At 42.0% G+C, this 17,779-nt stretch overlaps 1 protein-coding gene across 1 annotated transcript in view; it reads left to right on the forward strand.

Annotated features, from left to right (window-relative positions):
* The first annotated feature begins 4,445 nt into the window (after positions 1 to 4,445).
* MIER3 (MIER family member 3) overlaps positions 4,446 to 17,779 on the forward strand; it is a 33,420-nt gene continuing 20,086 nt past the window's right edge. The window contains exons 1-2 of the mRNA XM_080803911.1: positions 4,446 to 5,440; positions 8,675 to 8,820. Of these exons, the coding sequence (XP_080660037.1) occupies positions 8,722 to 8,820 (99 nt within the window). The 5' untranslated portion in view covers positions 4,446 to 5,440; positions 8,675 to 8,721. The remainder of the gene's footprint in view (positions 5,441 to 8,674; positions 8,821 to 17,779) is intronic.

A 17,779-nucleotide genomic window follows, 5' to 3' on the forward strand; every position in this document is an offset into this window, starting at 1 on the left:
TAGAGGGTATGTCCCTCTACTTTACTATGTAGCTCAGGCAAGACATTTCTTTTAAAGTGTGCTGAAAAGCTCTGTTGCCCTTGAAGAATTTATATATTTCTTTTCAAATAAGATGAGAATCAAACAACTAATTGCATTTATTTATTTATTTATTTATTTGCTTTTTCTTCAGAAAGCTGCAAGCCATATTTATGACTTAACTCTTGTATTGTATTACATCTCATTACCTGAATAGTCTTGTAACTTTTTCTCTGGTGTTAACCTCCTGGTCCTCATTTTTTATATTTACATTTCCTTCTTTTATTTTACCTATTTTTGAAAGATTTTATTTTATTTTATTAGACAGAGAGAGACACAGTGAGAAGGGGAACACAAGCAGGAAGAGTGGGAGAGGGAAAAGCAGGCTTCCTACTGAGCAGGGAGCCTGATGCAGGGCTCGATCCTAGGACTCTGGGATCATGAACTGAGCCGAAGGCAGATGCTTAATAACTGAGCCACCCAGGTGCCCTATTTTACCTATTTTTTGTAAAATGTCTCAAAGTACACATTTATAAACTTTTCTTGATTATTTCATTTCTTTTTAATTTTTTTTTAATGAGAGTTCGTGTGCACACATTGGGGGAGGAGCAGAGGGAGAGGAGAATCTCAAGCAGACTCCTCGCTGAGCAAGCAAGGAGCCCCACAACAGCTGGGGTTGAGGGGAAGGAGAGGTGCGATCTCATAACCCTGAGATAATGACCCGAGTTGAAACCAAGGCTGGATGCTCAACCCACTGAGCCACCCAGGCTCATTTATTTCATTTCTAAAGATGGCTGGAGAATCTATTACATTTTGGTTCTCCTTGAAGGGTCACCATGGTTTCAGTTTTGAGTTTTCCTTCCTCTTGTTCCCATCCACCACATACAAGAATACAGTTAGTTACGTTATAAGCTTTTGAGAGACAAGGAATCTTATGGTGATCCTATAGTGCACAGTGTCCAGCATAGGACTTGTTCTCTACATAATGCCATATGTTGTGTAGTGACAGAATAACAAAAACAATGGTAAAAAGCAATTTTTTATTCCACTCACTGGAACGAGGAGACTTTTTGTCTGTACCAACTCCAGGAAATCTTGTCATCAAAAAGAATAAGAGATCCATGTACATAGGTAGACTTTACACATTCTATCATAAAAGGAATGTGTTATGTAAGACTGGGCAGTAAACTTTTCCTCTACTAATTAGAAGGCGAGAAAATAGCTCTGCTTCCTTAAACTGAAAATTTATTTAGCTTCACTATTTTTCTATGAATCCTTATTTAGTACCCTGGACACAGACTACATAAACTATGAGAATATAAGCAGTCAAAATTACAAATGCCTACATGGAATCTTCACAGTTTATTAAAAAAAAAAAAAAAGAAAAAGAGGGACGCCTGGGTGGCTCAGTTGGTTAAGCAGCTGCCTTTGGCTCAGGTCATGATCCCAGCGTCCTGGGATCGAGTCCCGCATCGGGCTCCTTGCTGGGCAGGGAGCCTGCTTCTCCCTCTGCCTCCGTCTGCCAGTGCTCACTCTCTCTATCTCTCTCTGACAAATAAATAAAATAAAATCTTTAAAAAAAAAAAAAAGAATCTGCAGAAACTCTACTAAGTTCATGCAAATGCATGAGTCTCTATACTTCTTGGACATGGCAAAATGGCATTTAAGACTACATTTATAGTTTGGATTAGCCAAGTTTTGCGACGAACTAAATATTTTTCCTCGTATTAAGTACAAGGCAGGCTGTTGGAGACACTTTCTTCATGGTCTGAACCATGACTTGGTTCTGTGGTGGCTCATGTTGTGGTCAAGCAGATCAGGGAACTGTTTAATGGCTCTGTCCACTGGACATGCTCACTGCATTTCTAAAGTTAATCACTTGCACTTAATTTCAAGCCTTTTTTTTTTTTTAACTTTGAAAACTCTAAACGCCTCATTGAGGACAGTACATACAACATGTGCCAAGCCTCTGGTTTCAAAGTTCAGCTTTGGCTGGACAAAAGGTCGAAAGATATCTTTCACAGCAGGGAAAGTGTAATTTTCCATGTCTTTACGATGTTTTGAAATGGTTGAAGTGATTTTTCCCTAAAATTTCCATAAATAAATAAAGTTTACCAGTGGAGTAACTTTAATTTTTAAGATGCCTTGGCCGAAATGTTGAAAGTAATTCTTTCCCCTGCTATTCATAATCCGGTCTTCAGCCTCAGCCTCCATATGTGCTCTTGGAGGGGAGAATCATAGGTGACCCCAGCATAAAAGCAGACCAGTCATGTGTGGACTAAATGTATGGGAGGTTCTCAACTTGTGAGCAAAATCCTCAGCTCTGTCATTTAACATGCCATGTTTTAGCAACAATTGGAAGAACTCTGATGTCTGAGATCACTGTCCTCAGCAAGTCTCTATAGGGTCCTGACATACTTTTTTGAGTATTTGCATCTGCCTTATCCATGGAGCTTACAAGAGACTTTTCTCTTCCATGTTTTTTAAAGAAGATTCTATTTATTTGACAGAGAGAGAGAGAGAGAGAGAGATATCACAAGCAGGCTCCCTGCTGAGCAGAGAGCCCGATGTGGGGCTCGACCCCAGGACCCTGAGATCATGACCTGAGCCAAAGGCAGAGGCTTAACCCTCTGAGCCATCCAGGCGCCCCTCTTCCACATTTTTTAAACTTTATTTTCCATACATGTTGTTATTTCTGGCTTCCTGCCTCAAGACAATCCTGTACCACTTGGCATAATGACTTGAACATGCAGGATTTACTTCTGTGGGCTACCCATGACTTGTTAGTGAATATTTCTGTGTACTTTGCTTAAAGTAGTTCAGCGTGGATATGGATCTGTCAGGAGTTAGACTGACTTCTCCCAATGAAGAGCGAATGCCCAGAAGGCACGTGTTAAGAGTAGGTATATCTGTTAAGCCTTGTCCTCCCTTCTCCACCCATCCACTTGCCCACAGGACTAGTTTTCTTTTTGACCATAAGCAAAAGTTTGGCCTTTTGGGGTGGGAGTAGTGTTTCTGAGACTCGGTTCAGGGCTTCTGATATACTATTTTGCTCTTCCACAGGTCTATCAAGTGTGTACCCTGGGTCATCCCCTGGACTATTTCGTAATTAACCACCCTTAGGATTGTTCTAATTTGGGGGGTACATGCACGGTTTATATTTTACGAATGTCTCCTCTGAATTGTGCAAGTCTCTTCAAATCCTTTGCCTTGATGATCTTTTGTCTGTTCTTCTATATGTCACTATCTCTGAAAGCCTGTATGGCAAATGACCACTTCCACCAGCCACTCCAAGAGCCAGGATATGCCGGTCTGCACCTTCCATTCCTCAGGTCTTTTCGGGGAAACCGCAAAGTGCGTGGTCGCTGTCCTCTCATTCTGGACTGACCCTGCCATCCATCAGTCACTTCTCCCATTTTCCGGGGATTTCTCTTGTCCGTCAGTCTACTGCATCGATCACCTCCTTTCTTTTTCACTTGGGGACGTCCGTCGAGTTGTCCCTCCACGTCTCCAGCCCGCCTCCTCCACGTCCTACCGGACTAGAGTGTCTGTCCATCGGTTCTCCGCTGCCCCGGCCGGCTTTTCGGCCTCGATTGCCTGGACGTGGGTCCGTCCCATGTCCGAGTTTCCATTCGTCCCCCACTTGCCTCCACTTCGGCAGGAACTTTACGCCAGCCGAAAGGCGAAGCGCGGGTGAGCGCCGGTGCGCATCGGGCGGTCCGCAGGGGGCGCGGGGTGCGGCGTGGGGCTCCGGGCGGGGTGGGCGTGCGAGCGGGCCGGGGGCGTCGCGGGCCGCCCTGCCCTATAAGGGGCCGAGCCGCCTCCGCCGCCGGGCGGGTGCCGGGCGGACCGCGGCGGCGGCGGCGGAGGCTGCGATTGGCTCAGGCGCCCCATCCGGGGACTGGGCTCGGCGCTGCTCGTTCGCCCTAAAGGTACCAATATGGCGGAGGTGAGCAGAGAAACCGGGCAGGAGCGGCTGGGCTACAGCGGGCGCCCGGCGGCCCCCCGCGCCTCCGGAGCCGGCTTGGGAGACCCGGGGCCCTTCCCGCGGCTCCACGGGGGGCGGCGCGGCGGGACGGGGGCTGCGGGGCGGCAACGGGCCGTGGCGGGGCCGGCCGGGGGGCGGGAGCGGGCGCGGGAGCGGTCTGCCTCCGGGACTAGGCCGCGGCGGCTCCGGCCCCGAGCCGGCTGCGCGACGGGGCCGGACCGGAGGTGGCGACCGGCGGCAGCTAGCCCCGGCCTGGGGACGGCGCCGTGCCGTGCTCCGGGGTAGCTGACGCGGGCCGCCGGAGCCTCCGCGCCGCTTTCTAGGGCCAGGGTGGGTGGAAACCGGCCGAGCTCCCCCCCACTCCGCGGCCGGATTGCAAAGCGGGGAGCGGGCTGCGCCACTGTCCTGCGGGAGGAGTGCGCTGTGCCCCCGGCCCACTGGGTCCGGGCTGCGGCGCCAAGGAGCCTCTCGCTCCACTTTGCTCCGGGCACCGAGGAAAGCGGGATGTACGGCCGCCGGGCTTCGCGGTAGGCGAGCGGGACTCCTCGCCCCGCAGCCCTGGAGGTGCGGGAACCCCTGGGTGTGAAGGGGGCAGTCCAAGACTCTCGATGTTATATCTAGGGACTCTCGGTAACCCCACTTTCTTCTGGCCTGAAGGAGGGAGGCAGGGCGAGCAAAGCTGCCCCGGCCGTGTCCCCCGGGACTGGTGATCTGGGGGGAGGGGGTGGCGCAGCAGGAGCCCCTTCGGCTGGAGCTCGCTGGGGCGAGGGGCTCGCTGGCGGGCCTAAGGAGAGACTGAATACCCTGGAAGGAAATAGCATCTCTGGGACTGAGGGGCCGCGTCTTCAGTTTCGGGAGAGAGAATGGGGGTTTGCGCTTTGGTTTGGGGGCGGGTGTCCAGTTTCGAGCTGGCCTACGCACAGGTCCGAGGACAGCCTCGAAATTGGGGCTCTCGGGCCTCAGGGGTAGACTAGGTGATCGGAGGACGATTCCCTTCCAGGAAAGGGTCTGGCTTTAGAAGGTGGTGTTTGGGTCCGTGAAGAGCCGAGTAGGATCTGGGGGACTCCGAGATGCCGGGGAGTGGGGACCGATGCCGTGAGGCGACTGCTCTGCGTTTTGCTTCTCCGCTTTGTAACTTGCTGAGCTCCAAGGAGCGGCTTGGAGTTGCCTCTTAGACTCTGGGCTTCGTCCCGGGTCTGCGAGTTTGCACACTGGGGACTCGGGGAGGAAGGCGAGGCAGCCAAGAGGGGCCCGAAAGGGGCTGGGAGCGATTGGAGCGAAGCTACGTCTTGTACTTTTGGCAGCTGCGGAGGAGCTCTGGGCTCCGCCTCCTCTGCGCCCTGTTGCCGGCGCTGCCTTTCCCCCCCTCGGCTGCGCGATCTAACCGCACGTTTTCTTCTCTCTCCTAGGCTTCTTTTGGAAGTTCGAGCCCAGGTTTGTCCTATTTTCTTACCTCTTGATGGGTCCCAAAGGGTAATGGGGGGGGGTGTGGCTCAGAGATATATTACTAAAGGTTTTTGCACAAAAAATTGTCCTGCGAGTTTTTTCATTTTTTTTTTTTTAGAGTTTCAGCGTACATTTTGGTAATTAAGCTGTTTGAGGACAGAGCAGTTACACTTTTCTCTCTTTTTTTGCATGTTTAAAAAAATAACTTGTTACAAAGCTGCTAACTAACAGACAAGTATTCTTTTTAGTAATATATCTTTAGTTATCACATACCGGTTTTTTCTCCAAGCCTGAAACAGTTAATCCCGAATTAACTTTCCACTAACTTTTCCAGATGAGTTTAGGTTTTAATTTTTTTCAAGAAATCAACTCTTTAATTTGTTGACACTTTGGGATTGCTTACATTGGTTATTAACTAACCATGACTCCCCATCTCGCCTTATTTTGTCTCCTAAATTTTTCATAATTGAGAAATGACTATAGATTTATTGAAATTGGAACTTGAGAGTTAGGTAAAGCTACCCACCTTAAAATAAACATAGAATTACAAGTTTGTCACGTGAAAGTGGTAATACAGAATTTTTGAAGTGAGACAACCTTAGACGATTTAGTAGTGTTTAACCTTTTAGAAATGGGAAACATTGTCAGGTTCTCCTGAACTCTCCACGTAGCATTATTGCATACACTTTGGGGTTTCTGGCTCCCTTGAATACCATAATGGAGAGGACAGTTTTGTTTCAGTTTCTCACCCCCTTTCTAGCCTTTTTGGCCGTCTCTTTTCCCTCTACTAGTCTCCAGGAAAAGTACCTCTGAACTACTCCAAGTCCCTTACTTTACACTTGAGAAGACTTTTAAATAACTCTACTGAGAGTCACCTAGTTAATAGAGCCTGGAAAAGCTCCCAAATCTTCCCTTGCAGCATGTTGCCTTGGTGAACAGCCCATTTCCTTGCGTATTACTTTGTACATTTAGTTGACTTTTAAGGTCTCACTTAATTATCTTTCAAGCTATTAGAAAATAATTAGTCACAGAGTAGAAGAAATTTGTGGTTATTTTTTAAATAGCTCTCTACATCTTTACATTTAAAAAATTGTTTTAAAAAGTTTTTCTAATTTTTAGACAAACATTTCTTTGTCATAACTGATTTCAGGAACAGAGTATTTATATACATGATGCCAAACATCTGGATGATAATGGAATTTTTCCATTTTGCATCACTGTCTGCTTTTAAGAAGTTGCAATCCAAATAAAGAGCAAGAAGACATTGTGGCTTTGGTGTTTAAACAAACTTTTATAACCTGTTTTTAATCACTTAGCCAATTTTCAAGAAAATTTTAGAACTTAGAAGAGGCTCTTGAGGTCATCTAAGCCAACACTATGCATTTCACAAATGAAAAACTGGACCTGGGCCCAGAAAGTTTAAATGTCTTGCCTCAGGTCTCAGCAGGCCAGGGACAAAGCCAGGAGTAGATCCTTAGGCCCTTTGATTTCTGGCCCTTAACTGAATACCTTCCACTTTAAGAGGGAAGAGCACAGTGACCAGTGATATGGGGATTACAAAAGAGGACAGGGCTCTGCCTTAAAGAGGTAGAAGAGTTACCATCTGTTTCATCCCTGACACTTTGTGTACCACAGGGGTTTCCAGAAATTCCTTAAAATAGGAAATTGATAATGGTGGATGATCTGCTTTTGAGCTCTTCAATAACTACTCATTTTTCTCCTTAAAATTAAGTTAAACCATCTGTATTTCAACAGGTTTGAAAATGAACTGATAATATCTTTCAACATTAAAAAAATAACATCATAATGTTAGCTTTCTAAATAATTGAGTTCCACAGAAATTGTGTTGTTTTTAGGACTAATGATTAGAGTTCTCCAAACTTAGAAACAAAATCATGGAATTATGTCTGTATTTTTCCTCATAGTGAAAAATCTTTGCAGTAGGTCAGTATTTTGGTATGATCTCATACTGTCCTTAAATGTTTGAAATTAAAAATATTAAATAGCTTTATTAAAAACAGACCAAACTTTTTATGTTAGATGTATTTCCTTCCACTTTCCCCTTCCTCTACCGCAAGATTCTGGTACTTCTTTGCTTCCCTGCTCCCATGTTACTGGTCTAATTGAATTAGATACTAGAGAAAACCAGAAAAAAACTCTGTTTTTCATAGATTCAGTTTCATTCTCTTGGGATTGTGAATCTTACTCATTTCTCAACTTCATTTTCAGAGTATCCTGTAGACTTCACATTTGCCTTAGAAAAGCATTACAATTTCATAAACCAGTATGAATTGGCCAGAACAAATTGCATCTTTCAAAAACCTATAGATATGATTTTTCTATACTTCCTTCACATAATCTTAAAAACTAATTACCTTATTAGTTGTCCAAAGGAAAACATACTCTTATAATTTAATGCCTGTGTGGAGAGTTTGAAATACAGTTCTGGACATGAAAAGTGACATACTACTTTTAGAGACTGATTAGCTGTATAGTTGCTTCACAAAAACTTGAATTTTTTCCTATGAACCCGATTTCTATTGTGTTTTGTACCTTTGAGGGTTGTTAAGTAGGGTAACATATATATTCTCTTTGCCTGAAGTGTTGAGCTTTAGTGTATAACAGTTTCTTTTGAAATCTTCCATTAATAAATCTTGTCATTTTTCTGTTGCTTTTATTTTATTTTATTTTATTTTTTTAAAGATTTTATTTATTTATTTGGCAGAGGTCACAAGTAGGCAGAGAAGCAGGCAGAGAGAGGAGGAAGCAGGCTTCCCGCCGAGCAGAGAGCCCGATGCGGGGCTTGATCCCAGGACCCTGGGATCATGACCTGAGCCGAAGGCAGAGGCTTTAACCCACTGAGCCACCCAGGCGCCCCTTTTCTGTTGCTTTTAGACAAATTCATTAAACTGACAAGTTTGACTTTTAGAACATTTTTTTTTAGGACTCCTCTGTTTAAATCACTTTGCTGCCAGTATAGGTTCTGTTCTCATGGACTGGACTTCTTATTAAAGTGTTTTTAAATTACTCTGCCTTGTTCTTTTGCTGATTTAGATATCTTTTCAGAACTCTATGGTCTTTATAACCTGTTAAGTATATAGTAAATGCATTTAATAAAGCTCACATATAAACATTAAAAGGAACTGGCAGAAGAACACAAATTATTTTTTCTTGTAAGTAGCGTTATGAATATGTAAGGTGATTCAGTTTGTTTCATTCCAGTTGGGTCTTTGTCTTCTGAGGATCATGATTTTGACCCTACTGCTGAGATGTTGGTCCATGACTATGATGATGAAAGAACTCTTGAAGAAGAGGAAATGATGGATGAGGGTAAAAACTTCAGTTCTGAAATTGAAGACTTGGAAAAGGTAAAGGATTTTACTTTCATATTTTAATAACAAACTTATAGTAAAGATTTTGATATTGTATTATATATTATTTTACCATCTACCTGAAATAAGAACAGGATCAGCGTCTTTGTTTTTGACCTATCTTTTATGGACTGTCACTGATTTTCTCATTATTTTGAAGGAAAGCCTAATAAATAGATTTTCACTTAATCTTTCAAAATTATTTTGTAGCTCTTAATCTAATTTTTAAGTATTTGAGGCACCGTGAAGTAAGTACACGTGGTCATCTTACAGATGAGAATCTTACATAATGAGATATAGAGAACTTTGGGTCCTAGACTTGTTGCTGAATTGTAGTCCAGCCCAGTGCATTAAACCACATTATTCTACTGAAGGTCACACTTGAGTTTAATTAAACACCGCAGTAGATACAGGGAGAAGTCTCTTCCTTTAAATAACTTGTAATCTGGTAGAATACTAAAAGAATGTTGAAAGAGAAAAAGTTTTACTCTTTTTTTTTTTACGATTTTTTGAGAGAGAGACAGCAAGAGAGGGAACACAAGCCGGGGGAATGGGAGGGAGAAGCAGGCTTCCCATTGAGAGGGGTGCCTGATGTGGAGCTTGGTCACAGGACCCTGTGGGATCATGACCTGAGCTGAAGGCTGATGCTTAATGACTGATTAAAAAATAGAGTAGGGGCGCCTGAGCCACCCAGGTGCCCCTACTCTGTTTTTAATTGTGAAATAATAATGTCCCATTTTCCACCTCTCAGTCATCTTTTAAAAAGTTGGCAATAATAAATGTAGTTTGTAACTTCTTAAACCTAAAATCAATAGAGATGGAAATGAACTGGATTTTATTTATTTTATTTTTTTAAAAGATTTTATTTATTAATTTGACAGAGATCAGAAGTAGGCAGAGAGGCAGGCAGAGAGAGAGAGGAGGAAGCAGGCTCCCCACGGAGCAGAGCCTGATGTGAGGCTCGATTCCAGGACCCTGGGACCATGACCTGAGCTGAAGGCAGAGGCTTTAACCCAGTGAGCCACCCAGGTGCCCCTGAACTGGATTTTAAACACATATTTATACCAGGATTAAAGAGAGAGGTCTCCATAGGGGTCATTTGAAAAAATGTAGGATTATAGTTATCTATAAATTATTCTTATTTGCACATTTCTGATCAGCTCAGAATAACAAAAGCTTTCAGGAATAATATAATAATATTTTTGTTTTTGTTTTTTAAGATTTTATTTATTTATTTGACAGATCACAAGTAGGCAGAGAGGCAGGCAGAGAAAGGGGGGGGGAAGGAGGCTCCCTGCTGAGCAGAGAGCCCGATTCGGGACCCGATCCCAGGATCCTGAGATTATGACCTGAGCCGCAGGCAGAGGTTTAACCCACTGAGCCACCCAGGCGCCCAATCCTTTGAGTTTTTATACCTCTTTTTCTTCAAGAAGACAAGACACATTCTTTTTTTTTTTCCCTGTTTTTTAAATCTTATTTATTCTATCAATATCAAAAGAGGTGGTTTAATATAACCAATTTTTTTTTGTTTTTTTAAAAATTTTTTTATAAACATATAATGTATTATTAGCCCCAGGGGTACAGGGACAAGACACATTCTTATATAATCTCTTCTGCTGTCTTTGTAAGGCAGAGATGAATTCTTATTGCATGTCTTCCTTCATGTTCGTATACAGGGAAATAGAGGCAGTCTTGAGGATCTAGATCCCAGGCTTGCTCTGGTGGACCTGAAAATTTCTGAACGTGTTCATTCACTTGACAAATTAACCCAAGAAAATTGCTGTTAGATTTAATCATTAAAAAAAAAAAACCAATTTACAGCTAAACAGATTTGAGAATATAGAGATAAAATGGTTGGGAAATAATTAAGAAAAGCTTTGGGTATTGCTGCTCCTTTCAGGGGTGATGATAAAATGTTGTCCTTTGATAAGAAAAGATGTCCAAGAGTCTTGAGCTCTGCGTTGGCTTTATTCAGGCACTTCCTTCCCAGCTCTTATGATAGGTAGCCTAGAATAACAGAATTATAATCCAGCTAACATTATCTCTCTGTCGGGGCGCCTGGGTGGCTCAGTGGGTTAAAGCCTCTGCCTTCGGCTCAGGTCATGGTCCCAGGGTCCTGGGATTGAGCCCCGTATTGGGCTCTCTGCTCAGTGGGGAGCCTGCTTCCCCCTGCCCCTGCCTGCCTCTCTGCCTGCTTGTGATCTCTCTCTGTCAAATAAATAAATAAAATCTTAAAACAAAACATTATCTCTCTGTCAAATAAATAAAAATCTTAAAGAAATAAACACTAGTAATTAATTTTTTGCTTTGTAGTGGTGTCTATCACTGAATTTGATAATTCAGAAAAATTAGGTCTTTATTTCAACTTTTCTGTACTTGGACAGTTTTGCTTCTTGGCATTTTATAACATTCTTGGAAATTGCAGAAAACTATAGGTGATTTTTTTTTTTAGAAGATTTTATTTATTTATTTATTTATTTGACAGAGAGAGAGAGACAGAGAGAGAGAGATTACAAGTAGGCAGAGAGGCAGGCAGAGAGAGGGGGAAGCAGGCTCCCCGCCGAGCAGAGAGCTCGATGTGGGGCTCGATCCCAGGACCCTGGGATCATGACCTGAGCCAAAGGCAGAGGCTTAACCCACTGAGCCACCCAGGTGCCCCACTACAGGTGATCTTTAGACAGATTCTAGTGAAGACCTAAGAACTATGTCTCCACTTAGAAGCCTAATCATTCTCTCATGGAACAATGGACAAGAGGAGCTATTTCTTTTTTTTTTTAAAGATTTTATTTATTTATTTGACAGATAGAGATCACAAGTAGGCAGAGAGGCAGGCAGAGAGAGAGAGGAGGAAGCAGGCTCCCTGCTGAGCAGCAGAGAGCCCGATGTGGGGCTCGATCCCAGGACCCCGGGATCATGACCCGAGCCGAAGGCAGAGGCTTTAGCCCACTGAGCCACCCAGGCGCCCCAAGAGGAGCTATTTCTTTTTTTTTTTTTTTCAATTTTTTTTTTTTTTTAATTTGTTAGAGAGAGAGAGAGAGCGAGCGAGCACAGGCAGACAGAGTGGTAGGCAGAGGCAGAGGGAGAAGCAGGCTCCCCGCCGAGCAAGGAGCCCGATGTGGGACTCGATCCCAGGACGCTGGGATCATGACCTGAGCCGAAGGCAGCCGTTTAACCAACTGAGCCACCCAGGTGTCCCGAGGAGCTATTTCTAAGAGTGACTGCCCACTTCCTCTGAGCTATAACTCTTATCTGTGGTAAAGCGTAACTATGTAGATGTGGTCTCTATTCTATGTTGATGTTTAATGAAACGAGAAATTGAATAAACAGCAGATAGAGTCACAAATATAAAGAGTAAAGATCATTTATAGAAGAAATTTAAAATTATTTCTATATCATTTAAAGTACTCTTGTTAATTTTTTATTATTGGAATACTGATTTAGGTATTCTTACCTGTTCACAGTCTTAGGGCCTTGATGTTAATGTTTGTTTTTAGAAATTACAAGAAATTTTTATATTCGTTCTAAACTTGATAGTTTATAGAGTATAAATATGGCTGTATTTTAGTGCTTACAGATTTTTGGTACAGTATGTATTAAAAATAAGAGATAAAAACAGTTTTTGTATAGTAGAACTTTAGTATAGAGAATACATTTTGTGACTAGATATATGTTATGAAACATATAAAGTAAGGCTTACATTGTGTCTTACTATAGTTTATTCATGTTACTGTTTTGTGAGGTTTTTTTTTTTTTTTTTTTTTAAAGATTTATTTATTTATTTGACACGGGGGTGGGGTAGAGAGAGAGAGAGAGATCACAAGTAGACAGAAAGGCAGGCAGAGAGAGAGGGGGAAAGCAGGCTCCCTGCCGAGCAGAGAGCCCTATGCGGGGCTCGATCCCAGGACCCTGAGATCATGACCCGAGCCGAAGGCAGAGGCTTAACCCACTGAGCCACCCAGGCGCCCCTTGTGAGGTTTTAATTTAATAGTCTCCAGCTATAACTTTTAGAGAATTTCTTTAAAATAATTTGTAGATTTCTCACTTGATATTCTTGTGAAACGAGAAAGTAAAAATCACCTTTTTTTCCACTTACCCTTTGTATAGATCCTTCCTGTTTTGTGGGGTTTTTTTTAATTAAGTTTTTAAAACTATAGGTATACTGTTTTTGCAATGCACATTTTAAGTTATTAGACTGGCGTTATATGAAAATTGTCCCACACTTCACTTAGACAATTTCTTTTGATCAATCCAGGAACACCATCAGGTGTATCAGGTAAGTATTAGCATTATTTCCTTGGTTAAGAGTCCTTGTTGATTGTGAAATCTACCACAGATGTAGAAATAATATAGATGGGGGCAGGGAGGAACAATACTATGGGAGATGTGTACATTGGTAGTGGGATGCATCCTGATTTCTGGTATGTGAGGTTATGCATCATAGGATCAAGGAAATTATGATACTTTTCTGTTTACAGATGAAGAGATGTAGGTGAGAGGAGTTAGGTGATTTGCCTACAGTAATGGTTAGCAGTTAGTCCTCTGCCTCTTGATTTTATGTTCTTCCTGATAGAAAACCTTTGAGTTAGAAAATAGTTCATATATAAGGATGACTAGACTCAAATACGCCCCTTAAAGTTTAGGGTCAATGAAATGCCTGAGAAAAAGGAGAAAAATCTTCTACCTGGGATGAGGTGCTGGATCAAACTTCTAAGCTGTTAGATCTAGCCACAGAGATCTCAGAGATGGAGATTTACTCATTCCATTTTTTAAAAAAAACTTCTGTGCTTCAGAGGGTTAAGTCCTTTATTAATAGGTCTAATAGAAATCTCATTTGTGAAGTGTTTCAGAGATTGGATTCACCTTTCCTAGTTTTGCTACACAAGTGTTAGTACAAGTAATTTCTATATTCTAGCATCAGCTCCCTTAGGTAACTATTGTCATTCCTTGAATGTGTTGGTGAAGTTCCACTAAGATAGTCACCGTCTTCCTCAATGGATGATCATACTTTTGTTTTTATAGAGAAAGTAGGGTTTTCATGAGTCACTACCTGGAATCTCCTGTGTACCCCACACATACAAACTTAACTTTTATTTTATTATTTTTTTTTTTTTAATTATTTTTTTTTTTAAAGATTTTATTTATTTATTTGTCAGAGAGAGAGAGAGCGAGCACAGGCAGACAGAGTGGCAGAGGGAGAAGCAGGCTCCCTGCGGAGCAAGGAGCCCGATGTGGGACTCGATCCCAGGACGCTGGGATCATGACCTGAGCCGAAGGCAGCCGCTCAACCAACTGAGCCACCCAGGCGTCCCCAAACTTAACTTTTAAACTCATTCTTTCTTCTCCCCCTACTGTCCCAAGAGTATATGCCACATCCTAGGCTAACTCGTAATTCCATCCCTCCCGCCCTGAGCCTGTTCTTCACACTTATTCTTTTATTTCAGTATAGAAAATCCTACTCATATGTTTCCTAAATTTGGGAGAAAAAAAATTTTTTAACCCTGTGTTGCCTTTAGTGATTCTTATTTTATAGTGTGTATACTTTCTTCCCTCCATTCAGTCCATTCAGAGTACCTTCTCCCCTCCATCAATTCAGCTTTGTTTCTCCCAACAGGCTGTAGGGTCACCAATAATTCCTGCTTGACAGGTACAGAGAATTCCTGTCTCTCTTTATTTCACTTGATTTTTCTTTGATATTTGGCCTAAGTGACTATCTCTGGTCTCTCCACACTTACTTCTTCCTTAGCTTATGTAATTCTGCTTTCTCTTAGTTCTCCTCTCTGGTATCTCCCTCTTCTGTATTTATGGGCCATTCTTTCTTTGCCCGCAATTTAAATGATGGCATTTCCCAGAGTTCTAGCTTTTGTCTTCTCACTCTATATGCCTTTTCTGGGTGACCTCATTCAAGCCCATTGCTTCACCTTTGCCTTGAATTATCATTTACCACCCCATTGTCCACCTTCAAGTTTGTCTGATGTTTCTGTCTCATAACAATGCTATAGGTATTTAGCCTTCGCAGGTCAGAAACCGGCAATCCATTTAGACTCCTCTGTCACTTTGATTCATTTTATCAAGTAGGTCAAGAAATAAATTATTTTCTCTTAATTTCACTCAGATAATTCCCTTCCTTAGTTGAGGCTCTCATTCTTCTACTCTCCCCTAGAATGTTATTTTCAAAATGTATATTGTACTTAAAATTTTCCAGACACAGCGCATCATCTTGTAGGGTAATATATCTGGAAGTTCTTCTAATATTCCCTTCTCTTTTCTGTCTGTCCTCTCACCTTTGGCTTTAGGTATCATCTAGATGCTAACAAATGCCAGATTTATCTCTCTAGCCCAGCCTGCTCCTGTGAACACTAGGCTGCTGGCCAACTTGACTCTTCTACTTAGATGTTTCACAGTCCTCTCCAACTTAACTTTTGTCTTCTGCAGAACTCTTGTTTCCTTCAGAAACCCTTCCTTCAGTCCTTTGTTTTTTTTTATATTTTTTTAAAGGTTCTGTTATTTGACAGAGAGAGAGAGCACAAGCAGGGGGAGCAGCAGGCAGAGGGAGAAGGAGAAGGGCTCTCCTTTGAGCAGGAAGCCCAATGCAGGACTCGATCCCAGGACTCTGGGATCATGATCTGAGCTGAAGGCTCGGTTTAACCGACTGAGCCACCCACGCACCCCTTCTTTAGTCCTTTCTATCTCAATAAAAGTTACCACTTTTACTCAAATAGAGTTGCTTAAATAGAAATCTGGAGAGACATTGTTTTCACTCCCACATCCAGGAACCCATTTGATTCCACCTTAGAATATATATATCATCTATTTACTTTTCTCCATGTTTATATCACTACCTTAATCCAGCATGGAACCCTTAGGTGGTCTCCCTGCTTTTCTCTTAGCTCTCCATCTCCTCAGCCTTTTCTTTATGTAACTGCCCAACATTTAAGAAAAAATAAAGTCATGGCACTCCCCCTTCATCCCCCCCCCTTTTTTTTTTTAGTTTTCATTCACTTCCCATTGCCCTGGGAGTAAAGGGCACTCTCTGTCTTCCCTTTGACCCTGTAAAAGTACACTCTTCATTATTCTGTATTTTAGGACCCTATTTATTTTCTTTGGATTCATCATAATTGACAGTTTTGTATTTGGGTATTGTTATTATCCTCCTCCACCCTCTTCCCTTACCACCCTGGTCCCCCAGACTGTGCATTGTAGAAGGGCAAGACCTCTTTTTCATACCAGCACTTGGCAGAGTGGCTTACTGGTACCCAGTAACTGCTTAGTCAGTGTTTCTTATGACACACCAGAAGGCCCTAGTACATAGTTCTCATCTGTCTAATGTTGCTTAGCTCGGTCTTTGCACCCTATGTAGCACCTCCCTAATCTCATGCATGCCATTATTCCTAGAGTTTAGTTCTTCCCTTCTCTTATCTATCAATGTATACTACCATTTCTGGAATTGATTATTGCAGTCACCACATTGTATTGTAATTGTTAACTTACCAGTTTCTTCCATCAAGACTGAACTCATTGAGAGCAGGGATTTTCTATAAATTTCTGTATCCACAGCTAGCAACCTCTGCATAGCACCTAGAACCCAGTAAATGATTTATTGATGGAAAGGTGTATGATGCATGAAAATTGACATAGAAACTATGAGGTTTTGAAGAAGTACTACAGACAGGTGGTTTACAAAAGCTGCAACGCAATCTCCTCTTAGAACCGATATGAGCCAAAGGGAATGGGCTGCATGGAATCTGCAAGGAGCAGGGTTAGAGAGACTGAATCTGGTTCTGGGCACATTTGAGGGGTTCTGTTCTTTGATTTGAGAGAAGAATAATTGATGAGGTTTCCCCATGACATGGATGAACTTCCAACTCCATTTCTGCTGACTCCATGCTACTAAAGCAGCTTTTTAACTGATTTCAATCCCAAGCTGAAAGGATTTCACGAGTGATATGATTGGTATGGTCACTGGAAAGGCATGGGTCTCCTACTGCAAATTTACAAAGTCAAATTCTGTTATAAACCTTATTCTAAGTTCATTTAGCATGAATCTGTTTGAATCAGGCACAGTGAAAAATACAAGTTCTAGACCTGTAAAGGTGAAAGTCAGATTCTTGGGCACCTCCCCGAGCCTGGCAGGCAGTGTGTTTCTAGAAATCACAAGTGGCTCATTTCAACTCACTTTGTGAACAGCTGAGGACATGTTTTACGTACTCAGCTTTAGCATTTTCATGCTTTTGCTTCATGACTTTGGCATTTTGCCTTAAAGGGAAAACTAAACCTATAAGCAAGCTTAATGAATTTCTTAATAGATGAGCATAAACATCTCAAAATGTTGAGCAGATTAACTAACTAATCTATAGATATATTTTTTTGTTATTTATGTATTTGAATAATTATAAATAGTTGTATACACTTTAGTAGTTGAATTAAGATATTTTTGAAAAGGTGATACACCACTTATTTTCAGATGGATTAGTTGGGGGGAAAAGTGTACCAAAATGTGGCATTGCATAGGTATTCATAACACAGGAAGCATTGCAGCAAAGTATGTACTTTTATCAAAGCATTGCTGCAGGTAAGTGAACTGGCACTGGGATTTGAACCCAGAACTAAGCCTCCGTTTTGTCACCTCTAAGATGGTGGTAATGATACTAACTTCATTAGGTGTTTATAGGAGAGAAACTTAAAACAGTTGTACAGAGTGCAGATAAAGTGTTAGTAATATAAAAGGATAATTTTGAATAGTAATATATAAGTATTACTAGTATTAGTGATTGCTTAGCAGTGGTTGCCCTTGAGCTATCATCTAATTAACATGAAGAATAAACCAAGTGGCCAATTGTTAAGTCCAAGGAAACAAGCTGAATATTATATGAAGTTATTGATTGATTAATTGTGAGTTCTTTCAAGGTAAATCTTTATGCTAATGTGAATGCTTTAAAAAAAAATCACTAAAGCAAAT

The sequence above is a fragment of the Martes martes genome (assembly GCF_963455335.1).
Source record: "Martes martes genome assembly, chromosome: 5".
Classification (NCBI taxonomy): Eukaryota; Metazoa; Chordata; class Mammalia; order Carnivora; family Mustelidae; genus Martes; species Martes martes.